This window comes from Anopheles darlingi, chromosome 2 (genome assembly GCF_943734745.1).
Source record: "Anopheles darlingi chromosome 2, idAnoDarlMG_H_01, whole genome shotgun sequence".
NCBI lineage: Eukaryota > Metazoa > Arthropoda > Insecta > Diptera > Culicidae > Anopheles > Anopheles darlingi.
The window spans coordinates 94,434,402-94,446,901 of record NC_064874.1 but is presented as its reverse complement, the minus strand read 5'-3'; the positions used below and the strand labels follow the sequence as shown (position 1 = coordinate 94,446,901).

At 45.5% G+C, this 12,500-nt stretch overlaps 2 protein-coding genes across 7 annotated transcripts in view; one reads left to right on the top strand and one right to left on the bottom strand.

Annotated features, from left to right (window-relative positions):
• The window catches only part of LOC125952622 (leucine--tRNA ligase, cytoplasmic), a 3,896-nt gene extending 1,535 nt beyond the window's left edge, over positions 1–2,361 (bottom strand). The window contains exons 1-2 of the mRNA XM_049682213.1: positions 2,281–2,361; positions 1–2,223 (exon numbers count right to left, since the gene is read on the bottom strand). The exon at positions 1–2,223 is cut by the window's left edge and continues 1,147 nt beyond it. Coding sequence (XP_049538170.1) covers positions 1–2,223; positions 2,281–2,283 — 2,226 coding nt within the window. The 5' untranslated portion in view covers positions 2,284–2,361. The remainder of the gene's footprint in view (positions 2,224–2,280) is intronic.
• A 419-nt stretch (positions 2,362–2,780) lies between these two features.
• Positions 2,781–12,500, top strand: part of LOC125950829 (ELAV-like protein 3) — a 42,532-nt gene continuing 32,812 nt past the window's right edge. For 4 of the 6 annotated variants that reach the window (XM_049679152.1, XM_049679157.1, XM_049679161.1 and 1 more), the window contains exon 1: positions 2,781–3,004. The gene's annotated coding sequence lies outside the window, so the exon portion shown is untranslated. Of the gene's footprint in view, positions 3,005–5,086; positions 5,440–5,499; positions 5,800–5,866; positions 5,954–12,500 lie in introns of those variants that run through there. The other 2 variants (XM_049679153.1, XM_049679158.1) reach the window with 2 other exon arrangements.

Here is a 12,500-nt window from a genome sequence, read left to right as displayed (position 1 = left end):
ATCGGCACTAAATTTCCCGATCGCTTCGTACAGCGTCAAGAAGTTGCCATCCGACTTGGACATTTTAGCCGAGTTTAGTAGTAAGTGCCCATTGCAACGGACTCCTCGCGGCCAACGGTTTGCTTCTTTTGGCCAGATCGCTACGTGGTTGTACAAAAAGAAGGTGAGATGATTCTGGATGAGATCCTTTCCGGACACTCGCAGATCAACTGGATACCAGAAGTTGAACTCACGCCGCAGCCGGTCCAGTGCCGCACGCTTGATACGACTCTTGGAGGGCGGATTTGCGTCAGCAAAGAAGATGTAATCCCAAACTTCCGGCGTCATATCGCTGGCGGTGATACCAAGTGGCGAAGGCCGTTCGCCACGGAACGAACCATCCTGGAGCAAGTGGACGACGGTGTAGAACGCCATGTATATCGTCGAATCGGAAAGCGACTCTATGAGCCACTGTTGATCCCAAGGCAGCTTCGTGCCAAGTCCATACGTGCGCGAGCAAGCGTACTCGTGTAACCAGTCGAGACAGTGCTCAAAGTTCCGAGATACTTCATCGTGAAACAGTTCCATTGTACGCAGATGCCCGGTCGTCTCGCGTTGCCATTCTTCCTCACCGTAATTCAGATACCACTGATTGCATAGAGCGACAACACAGACATCGCCCGAACGTGATACGATGGTCTTCTCCGGCTCGTAGTACACATCAGCCTCGTTCCGTTCGATCAGATACTGTTTCAGATCCTTCTTCACGTCCTGCACCTTCTTACCACGATGTTCGCCGACGAGCATGACGCCATCGTAGAACCCCTTCAGATACACCAGTTCCTTCGCTTCGGTCAGCTTCTCGCGATCGTTTTGACTTTGGATCTTAAACTTTTCGTATGCGTAAACTGCACAAAGATTACCTAATCCCGGTACTTCGATGATTGGGATCGGTTGAAACGGTAACACCATCTCATCGCTGATGCCGTATTTCTCGCGAAACGGTTGCTTCTTCTGCAGATCGACCAAGGCAGCGTAGTCATCGGGAGAATCCGAAGGAACCGACGTTACGATTCCTGTGCCCTTATCCTCCTTGATTGATAGCATGGGTAATGAGTAAATGATCGGGTTCGAAGTGAGCGGAGCCGATAGCTGCAATCCCAGTATGTCTTGTCCGATAAGCTCAGCGAGCTCCTTCAGCTCGCCTTCCTTTGCCGTAAAACCTTGATAGGACATGTTACGGGCCGCACGCCGACTACAAACCCAAACCTCGCCTTTCATCGTCTCGAACGCAATGTAGTGATGATCCGGGTGCACCCAGCAGTTGGTCTGTCCGTACATCGTTTCTGGTCGCAGTGTACCGCACACGAGATACACAGGTCGCTTAGCGACCAGCGTAGCCAACTTTGCTGGCAACGGGCCCTTCACCAGCATCTTGATTAGCGTGTACTCTTGCGGACCAACACCTTCTCCGCTCGAACGATCATGGTCCATACATGGTTGACCGTCTTTCGGCGAGAAGATCGTATGTCGCTTACCGTACATGATCTTGCCACGTGCACGCAAGTGATTGAACTGCCAGCGGACGAATGAATCGTAGAATGGGTTCGCATCCGTCGTGATGAACGTTCGGCGCCAGTCAATATGCGTGCCAAGCTCTTTCAGGTCCTTGATCGCTAACGGCGGGAAGTACTCCAGCCAATGATCGGTATTGGCAAACTGGGCAATCTCGGAGTCGTTCAACCCCAGGCTTTGCATGATCTGCCACTGAAACTTGGCCGTTCCGGCTTTGGCTGTGGCCTTGCTCTTCTTGCCCTTACTTTTGTCCTTCGGCACCACATCACGCTCTTCCGGTTTTTCCTCAGCTGCCGCCGGTTCATCCAGCGGAAACACGGGCGGACAGCCATACAGTTCGATCTCTCGCTTCAGCTTATCAGCACAGGCCTTGATCGGCATACCCGTGCAGTGAAACCCGAGCGGAAACAGGACTTTACGGCCCTTCAGCCGGTGGTAGCGCACGGCAAATTCGGCTTTCGAGAGCGAAAATGCATGGCCCAGATGGAGTCGGCCGTTCATATAGGGGTAAGGAAAGGTGACGAGGAACTTTTCGTCATCCCTTGTCCGCGGTTCGACCGGTGCATCCACGTCGTACACCCGGTCTTTTTGCCACCGTTCCTGTATCTCGCGTTCGATTTTCTGCAGGAATTCCACCTTGAACGTTCCCTTCCGCTCACCACCGGTCGCCTGTGGGCATCACGAATTTTCAGATTGAATTGCATCATTTAATTCATCGCCACTTACCATTTTTAAATAAGGCAGAGTTACTAAAAAAACTAGCGAGTTGGCGATTTCTGAACTTGGGTTTCCCCTAACCTCAAGAGTGGGAGACCAAAACACAAGTGCGAGATAGACGAACGCGCGATTGGCGCGCCGCGAACAAAATGTATGGATTTTTACACCGCGCGCTCGTCTATCTGGCGCTACAGATTGCAATTCGAGCGTGCGGTCAAGCTGAGTGGAATGTTGAAGTGCGCTTGAGTTTGCGAGTAAAATAATTTGCCACTCCAGCGTTTGTGACGATTTCTGTTTCCGATTTCTTGGTGTTTTTTGTGTTAATTACGTTCCTCTGGCACTTGGCGTTTTTTCCCGGGGAATAAGTAAATTTTTGAAACCGTTCCAGACTTGTAGATAACACACAGTGGTGCAATATTTGGAGACTGTTGTATGTACATCTCAGCAAGGTGCCAGACTCAAAGTTTACAGCGCACCAAGTTGAAGAGTTGCATTTGTTTTGAAAAGATTTGTTTTGGGCGCCGGCTGCAAATCCGGGGAAAAAATCAGGAAAAACGTGAAATTTGAATGTGTCCGATGATCTCCCGATTGTGCTAGTGTCCAGCATGACTTGTGTTGTGTAGTTGTAGCGTTTTTGATGATTTACCCACGCAAAATCTCGTACAAATTGCGACTCGATCTCACTTCTCTGACTTGCCCCAGTGGCCAGCGAAAAGGATATCCACACGAACTGGTAAGAAATGTCGAGAGCTCAAGTGGCATATTTCCCGTGGCGTTCTGGAACAGCGGCACCCGGTTGTAAAACGCTGTTCGTCATATTCAAATCAACTAGAAACGCTCGGAGATTAGAATAATCGATTGGGTACCCTTTCGGGGCGATGCCTTTTGGTCTACTTCCAATCGAGGGAATGGGCACCTTCGTGCTTTCTCAATGCTTTTCTAAATACCTGAAGGACCTTATCCCTTGCGTGACATCTACGAGTTACTAGCAGAATTCTGATTTACTTTAATATAAACCATGCGAAATGGGAACGCTAGTTCGTAGGGTTATTCTAAGTAACAATTTGTTCTTCGTTCTATTCATTTGATAAGCAACACGATTCTTCCATTTTACGTGCGTTTTTCTATATGCGATTGAGTGATTTAGTAATCCTTGACGATACAGCTTTCATACTTTTTCTGATTGCTCCCGAAACTGTTGCTCTAGACTTTTGTGTAAATAAAATCAAGGCATGCCATTTTTATTTGCATTAAATCTTTGGATTTTAACAATGGAAAACGTCAAACTTCCTTTTATTCCACGTGCGACATATCAGAAAAGTTAAACCAGAAAAGACTTGACATGTAATAAGGCAAGCAGTACGGTTTATAAAGCATCCATAATAGCAAGTTCTTCCTGTATGATACCGATAGCGATATGATACAGCAAACCAGAGACAGAACGCTCGCTCTGTTATCAAAGCATTTTCACCTCCCGTTCAGCTTTCTTCTAGCTTTTCGAAGTGAGGTGAGTTACGTTCGGAGAATTTTTTCTTCATTTTCATGCTGTTGCCTTTTCAAATTTTGTATCCGAGCAACGACCTGTCCTCCCTGTGACCTGCATTTTCGATTACTACACCAAAATAGAACCCACCCCTGCGTTCAGCACCATTTCAGGTCCAGCCGCGTAACCACTGGTAGGATTGTTTCATTGACTGCGCTGGAGAGTGTGCTCGGCAAAAATCCCTGGAAATCGGTGCTTAGGCTCTCGCGAAAGCTTGGCTCGTCCAAACTCGGCACCAGCAGCGACTCAGTTCTGGGCGACTCGCCTCGGTCTACTTTTTCTTGCTATTTGTCGGCTGCCTCTTGTTTTCTCGGGCGTGGACTTCGTCTTTTCAGCGGTGAACCTGGGCCCCAGTTGCGGGCTTTCGTGCAAAAGTCGGTCAAGTAGACGAGCCTTCCCCGCGCTTCCCTTCAGTAGAGCTGTAGTAGACGGTACTTTCTTGGATGATGAGCTGCTCATGCCCATGGTTCCCACATGGTTCGTCGACAGCAACGACAGGGACGAGTATGCACATGCCGACTTTGATGGCCCAGCCATCGAGCCATCCCGAGTCAACCGGGTTCGGTGTAGAGTTTGTCCCGGGGTAGCAGGAAGTAGCAAAATGGGCTAGCGACAGATTTGAGTGCTTCGGCTGCTAGACTCCCAGATATCGAGTGATGCGCATGCTCCCCCCACACGACCAAGTTCTAGGGCTGTCGGGGTTGGTGGGTCGGTATAAATTGCCGGAACATGATGACAACACCCAAGTAATGCGTTGGTGGATGTCATCTCAAGGATACGTTGCAGAATTCCCTCACAAGACAGTGATAATTGAAATACAAAATTAAATGTTTGAAATAATTGGCCTTAGGAATCAATGGGACAAAATTGATCAGAGAGATAAAAGAGTTAAACGAGTGGACGACCTGTAAGCAACCCGGAGAGGATGCTGGGGATCTGTGATGGAATTCCGGGATACACACCCTCGTGGCGTGGCCGGTAGTCACTCACAAGCGAACTCACGCAATTATGGCCACCAGCAGCTGGCCGCGCAGCAGCGTGGATCCGTGTACCTTTTGCCGTTTTGCTGAGGATGCTGGACGGATGCTTTCTCGCTCCTTCCCCATTCAAGGATATCCTTTGCGTCGATGTTTTCTTCTCGCTCGGATCAGACGATGCAAGCGGCATCGAGCAGGACCCGAAACACGGTGACCCACCATCGAGCGGACAGATCGTCTGAACAGGGCCGTCGTCATTTAGTTGCCGCACTCAATCGAATCAAGTTGTGTCCGTTTTTATCTCTCTGTCTCTGTACCGCCGCCAAATCGTTGCCACCGCACCGTCGCCATCGCACCATCGTTTTGCACACATACACACCCACACGCAACGTCGTTAACCGTCCGCGTGGCGTGGCGTCGAAGAGCATCCTTTTTTCCTATGTCCCTCTGGTGGATAGAGCTGCTGTCTCCATCATCCCGGTCCGTGATATCGTGAAAAGCATTATCGACGTGTGTGTGTGTGCGTTCTTGAACCTTCGTGCGTGCGTCGGAGTGTATGTATTAGTGCGTAAAACGTCGAGATTGTTTTCTTTGCTCCTGTTTCCGAGTCACCGGGCGGTCGTGGCCGGAAGTGATATACGGTGCGTGGTAGGTTTGTGTGCGTGTGTGTCTAGGTGTGTTGCAAAACCCCGTGGCTTGCACGCCAATCTTGGGGGAACTTCTTGTCTTTGCGTTGCTTGGCACGCCATTCGCAGGTCCACGCCTTCCATTTGCCGGTATAACGACGCAGGTTGAACAGGACGCCTGCCTGGTCCAAGGTTGTATTTGGTTACACGTTAAAAACTGACACAGTTGATATACTCTGGTCTCATCGCGGCACGCGATTCTCGATAGCAGAAAATCCAAAACTAATCGGAAATAGGATTCTTTGCTCCCTATTTGTGTCTCTCCAGTATCGGAGGAAACGAAGCCTTCTTTGATTTTTTCAAGCAGAACGGTTTGATCTTGGTAATATTTGATTCGTAAAATATTCCTTCGTTGACTACGATTTAATAACGTTCATATTACGATTCAGGCGACGGCGAAACGTGTTTCAGCTGAGAGTGTTGTGTTAATCTTCCTCGAAAGTACTCACCCCTCTTCCTGTTTGTCCCACAATCAGGTGAGCCAATGTTGAGTATGACTATTTTCCAAGATCTTCCCATTGATTTCATACCAGAATAATCATTTTATGATCATGAATTTACCTTAGGATGGTCATTTTAGGTCCATTCGCTGATAAATCACTACTATATCTGTACATTGTCGCCAAACAGCATACTAATTGATCATTCGGTAGGAGCCACGAACGATAAACAAATTTCTTCCATCAAAAAGTAACGTGTATCTGAAAGGATTACATATCGCACAAGATGGTGGCAAAAAGAATCGGAATAGTTCCTCAGTCTTGTAGAACCGTATTCTTGCTCCTCGCGTCATACTTGCTCCAAATGAAGCGATTCCTTTTTGCTTTCATTTTGTTCTTCCCTTTGCGCTCCCGGATGGAACAGTACTCTCGAGAGCCACTTAGCGAGTGAGGCAAGCATCGGCATCGTTACGTTACGCGCGCATTGGATCCATTTTTCTCTGGGTGGGGTCCGGCATACCGTATGAAATGTGTGTGTTTTTCTCAGCATCCCCACTTCCTCCTCACTGGCTACGCTTGTTGTGTTTTGTCTGTGTCTTGTGTCTTCGGTGTTAACCGTTGGGTGCTGCTCTATTCTGGCAGAATAAGATGCTAGAATAGGTGGTTCTAAGGGCCTTTCGCTGACATCCGGAGCCAAGCGCACCGATTCACCGCTCACAATTCGTCTTTTAGTTTCGTTTATGGCTTTGCAAAAAGATAGGTCCACCAAGTAAAGTGGTCTATCCATCGCCGACAGCACTGAAAGGAGCCTTTTTGCGAGAACGGCAACTTCAAATTGAGCGTACTACTCGTACAAATTGGCCCCGAGAGTCTTCTTCCTAGAAGCCAGCGATGTGCTGCAACGAAGTCTCTCAGCATGAACTAGGAGACAGTTTGATTTGTTGGAATTTATTAAACGAAATCCAGTGCTCCATGGTACACAAGAAGGCTTTGAAATCCAGTAAAACTCTTTCAGGTTTCAATGAGTTATTCATCTGTTTTACCAGCTTCCAAATTGTAAATGACCGTGCGTCTCCATGTACAAGCGAAACACATTCCAAAGTAACCATAAACGTAGCCAAGAAAATGAATTTTATGATTGTCTCATTGCTTCCATTCCAGTTATTATTGATAACATGTGGAATATTACCATAAAATTTCTCCATTTAAAAATGTTAGTTTGTCGTGCCTTCTACCCTCTGGAACACTGGAAGCCAACGTTTCGGTCGGATAAAGTTTCGATCACCGTAAGCAGTGCCCGGTAATGTTCTTTACAATCTCTGTACGTGATTCCTTCTTCGCTGACGGTTACCGTTTTTATTTGCCATTATATACCTGCTCCGTTGTCGCTATACACTGTTCATTGGTTGGTTGGTTGGTTCGTGTTATGGTGAGCCGGGATTGAATGTTAAACCGAGTAATCCAAAAGTTCAGTTGTAGAAAAAAAAACAATCCTACCAGTGAACTACAATACAAAACAATTTATTTCTCTCCTTTTTGGCATCCACAACATTGACGGGGTTTCGCTGAATCCAGTTTTCTTTCCTTTCGTTTCACGAGGAATACAGATGAGAAATATTACAGATTCTATTTGCTTCCATTTTCCGTGGCGTTCCAGAGAAAAGAGCGAAAAATGGTTCTTTTATTATATTTCCCTCTGACCATTCGGCTCTGCTTTCTACAGCCTTAAGATTAAATATGATTTGTAGCAGGAGCTAGCGACCACGGTCCTCTTTCGATCCTTTCGTGCCGAGGTCTGAGCTTTGTAAGGTCTCGGTGACGTTCCGTAGAGCTTTGGGCTTGTTAATGATGAATAAATTAAAATTAATCCTTACGAAAGGCGCTCTTTTTTGTATGTTTCGTTTGACCAATTACAGTCCAGTGCACTCGGGACGAAAGAGAGATTAATCGGCTGCGAAGGGCTCTGGTTTTCATGTTTTCATGCCCATCCTGTTTTGAAGAAAACGCAAATGAATTCAATCAGAATCGGTTGTCTTGAGCATGAACAATTTGAGAAGAATCGAGAAAAAATTAGCTTACCAAGAAAGTAAGGAAACAGAGAAGCCGTGAAAGGATGCTCCAGAAGCAGCATCATGCAATTGGCGTCACAAATTAGGGCCAATTCAATCGTGATTGGTTTCACAGGATTTGCGTGGTAATTGAATCACACCTCCACGTAAAGGAAAACTGCTAGGCTCTTGGCTCTTTCTCTGACATTGGCGCTGGTTCGATCGAGCGAAAGGTTAAAAGGCGCCGTCGTTTAAGGGGCGTTGTTTTCGTTGAAGCCGATTTCATCCTACAAAGCTACTATTAGGGCACTTTACCTCCTTGCCATGAGGTTTACACGACGATGGTATTATGTCCTTACAGGTGTACCCCTGATTGTATGGTTTTCAATTTAATTAACGTAAAACTACTGTGCGAAATGGAGATCCCTTTTTTATATGACCAGCACGGGTTGCATGATCTTGTGAACTTAAGCTGGTGCGATGCAAATTAAATAACCGTTTCGGTTTGCCAAGATACGCTTGGTAAAATGAAAATAGCATTCAATTAGCTGGCAATAAATTATGCAACCAGATGAACACGAATAGAATCATTTCCTATCTGAACGGCGGCATTTTTCAACCTCAATAAACAATTTCGGGCAATCGAATATGCAGAGATCCTTGAACACCGGTTGTCCAAATGATGATTGTTCTTGCTCTTCTGTCTGGGTCACGATGGGTCATCTGATCCATCTTATGCGCTAGATCCATCGCAGTCAATTTTCATTGTGTGTCGTCGAATGGAAAGCATTGCATTGAAATGGCAAATGGTTTATGTTCGCCAAAGTGAACCTGTTCGTCATCCCCAGCCACTGCTGGCACATTCCATGGTGGCAAGGTCGTTCGTAGGAGATGCTGAGCAGAGTCAGAACTATGGTTCACGGAACGAAGCCACAAAATGTGCGGCTTCTGCGTTACTGAAACATCGAGGAAGTGTGAGCAGGAACTTTCTATATTCGTTACTTTTGTGTATTTTTGTTACTTCTTGTTGTGTGCTTTCGTGTCTCAGAAAGCGAAGCGAAAGGCCATAAATCTCGGCTCGATATCCCGGCGTGAGGCTGGCCACCCGCATGCGTCTGAATGGTAATTTTATGGCTTTTTGGGGCTCTGTGCTCGCTTGCTCGCAGGCTTGTCTGCCAGCAACGATGTTATCCTCGACAGACTCAAGGCGATGGTTGTAATGTTTGCATGTATCGCTACACCATAGCCTTACTTACTACTGACGCACGAAGAAGGCAGCATTGTCGTTCCGAGCGCCCCATGGGAGTGACTCTCTGATCGTGGGTGGTTGTCTCGTGAAACGTTGGCCAACGTGTAAGAGATGATTTTAATATGCTCACACGACGGTATGTGATTGGAAGATGAACATTTCCCTTATCCGATGGTACTCCAACAGTTCACCAGTCCAAGCCAAATGAACGATAGAAGCAACAGCAGAAGGAATGCCAGAAGTCCATTTGCTTGAACTGTGATAAAATAGAAATATACATATATGTATGTGTGCTCTGAGGTGTGTGCCTGCCCGAGGAAAATATAAAAATCACAAATTGTTCCCGTACTGAGAGTCCCTAGATGACGGTTTTAGCATGAGTAGCGAGCTGAGCAAGCTGACGAAGATTTTGACAAAAGCGCAGAAAGCGGAAAAACATTCTTCCTTTGTCGATTATGCACAAGTGCGTGTCTGGCTAAAGAAGAATGAAACGTTATCATTGCGTTTGAGAAGATCCAGCCACCCGGAGAGCAAACTTTGACTAAACTTACAGAATGTGAAATAATGTGGCTACAGTTTTTTGTAACTTGCAAAGATAATTTATCAACTAATTTGGTATTAAATAAAGTTTAGTAAAAGTGCCCTTCCCTTCACGAGTCATACTTAGAAATTGATAAAAAAAGAAAAGGAGAAAAAAATCTCAACGGATCGTAAAATTTCTTCAAGAGAATAATGAATTTCAAATTGAGAATATGCATAAATGTCAACTTCAACCATGTCTCTAGCTTCGTTCAACACGTAACAAGGGGAACAAATTGGTGCAAAGGAAATCCAAAAGGCCCCCTGGAATGACAGGGCTTGATAGAGTACACTAGCGAATGCCGCTGGGTGCCATCACACCCTTCTACATCACCTCAGCCGCATCAGGCTTGGTGTCTGACAGTTGACGTAGAATATCCTACCTATTGCTTTATGCCTTTCAAAAGGATCACCGAGGTTGCTGATCTTGTCGAGATGGCTCGTTTCGCTACCAACCCAGTTATCGATCTCTTTCTTTTCTCTTTTTCATAGACACACATACAACCGTATTGCTCACAATCGACCTCGTTAGACAATCCTTTATTGCACAGCATTTCGCGACATCCGCTGGCCCACTCTGTGCTCATCTGACCTTTCAGACGTTTGGAGCAGGCCTTGTTCCAACACAGAGGCCTCGCATATACTGGCCGAAGACGCAGCAATGTGTTTGTTTCCCAAACAGCTGCCATTTTGCGGAGGGTTTTCTTCTTCATATTTTTGTTGTTGTTGTTGTTTGATTGTGATGCGATGTGTTCGCTGTGTTGGACGATAAGAATCGATTACAATCCTCTGTGTTATCCTTATCGGTGAGTGGGCATAATAACCTTCTTCTCCAGTTTCCGTCCCATTTTTTCTGATGACTCTCCCGTGGCTTCCGGTTTCCGCGAGCGGAACGAGCAAAATTAATTTTATGTTTCTTCCATCTTCTCGCTGCTCTTAAACCATTCCCGAGGATTTGCATAGGACGGCCAATTTAAGTTATTCGTTGAAATAATTTGTCTTTCCGCAAACGATGGAGAGGTCATACGTAGCAACAATGATGGAGATTTTTCGGTGACCAACGAGACCAAATCGATAGTTGGCATAAGCCCTAGCATATGAGGATTTGAATGATACCGTCTCTTCAATAAAAATCCAAATTATTTCCATTACCAAAAGAGTAAGTGTTCTAGTGAGTTTAGAATAGAAAGGACAGTATCCACATAGAATATGCGTATTTCAATCAACAAAAGGTATACGAAAATTTTACAGTTACCTAGTAGGCACTTTAGGAGAAGGTTGTTTGAAGCTTTAGATTTTTCGTACAGCGATTAAGCTACTAATTGTACTATTCAAAAAGAAAGAGCCATTAGTGTATGTCCTGTTATCTGATACCCTCGAACATTCTAACGGAATTGATGACCTACAAACAAGCTTCTTGATGAGATGTTTGCACTGGTTGCTACGGTGATCCTACTCGACACGCACTAATGAATTGCAGCATAGTCATCTAATGAGCCCAATGTTGTGCATTTGAATGCCCTTCCGGCATCGATAGTTGTGATCAATCTTATGGTCAATGTGCAAAATACGCTGTCCAAAACCATTTCAGTGTGAGGCTCACAATGCAATCCAAATTCTAAATTGATCCATTCCATTCTGCTACCCCTCCTACAAAGAGACGTGTTGAAGGGCTCGAATCAGCAACGTAGATTTAATTAATTGTCGACAGCATTTGACGTTCCATTGCTTTCTCCTGTGCCGAAGAGAAGGTCCCACAAGGGCAGGTCATATGTGCAATTGAGGTCACAGAGTTTGTCCCGGTGTCACCCTTGGCTGACTCGTAACGGATTGTTGGGATATAGTTACGTGTTATGCATCTTTGTGGTCTAATAAAAACGCTCACAGCGGTTATGCTTGTGACACTTATTGTTTAATTGTTTATTCTCGAGAGCACATGCACACAGCACAACTCACAGCGAGAGTACACAGCACAACTCTTATTCTACCATTCAAGGGACAATACTTGCACTTATTCGCATTCCGGGCGATGCTTATGTGTCGACGGCATGTGACAGTCGCAGAAACCATAAGAAATACTCTTTTGCAAGCGTAGAGCACTAAACAAGTCATACTCATAGCGAATATGAGCCTTTTTAATAGTGAAAATAAAATATAGTATTCGCGGCTCTGACACTGGAAAAGGATTTTACAAAACGACGCATATTCATGCTTCGGTGCTTATTGCTTCATAGTTTGTATTCGTGTTGCGCGTGTCTCGTACTTGACTTGACCCACTAGTGGTTTTACTTGACAGGGCGTTGCCGCGAGTGGGCTTATTGCATGCGTTTGGCACCAGCAAGCACAAAAGGCTGTATTAAGTATGCTAGTCCTTTCTTATCACCAAAGAAGTGAATGCCATGCACAATGCCAAGTTGAGTGCACAGTTATGCATTTAAAAGATGATTTGAAAAGATGATAAAAGAGATTTGAGTCAAGTAAATGAAAACATACTCACGTGAATGCCGAATCGCATATAAACTGTCGATGAAAAAAAAACATTTATTTATAACACTGATTAGAAATAATTAATTTTGTTTTATGCATCTTTTTAAAACCATAAAAGAAATCCTTGTGATTTCTTCTTTCTAGAGGAATCACTAGGATCAAGTGGATTGAGGATCCGTAATGCTGTTCGAAAAATTACCTAATAGGAAGCGGAGACCTT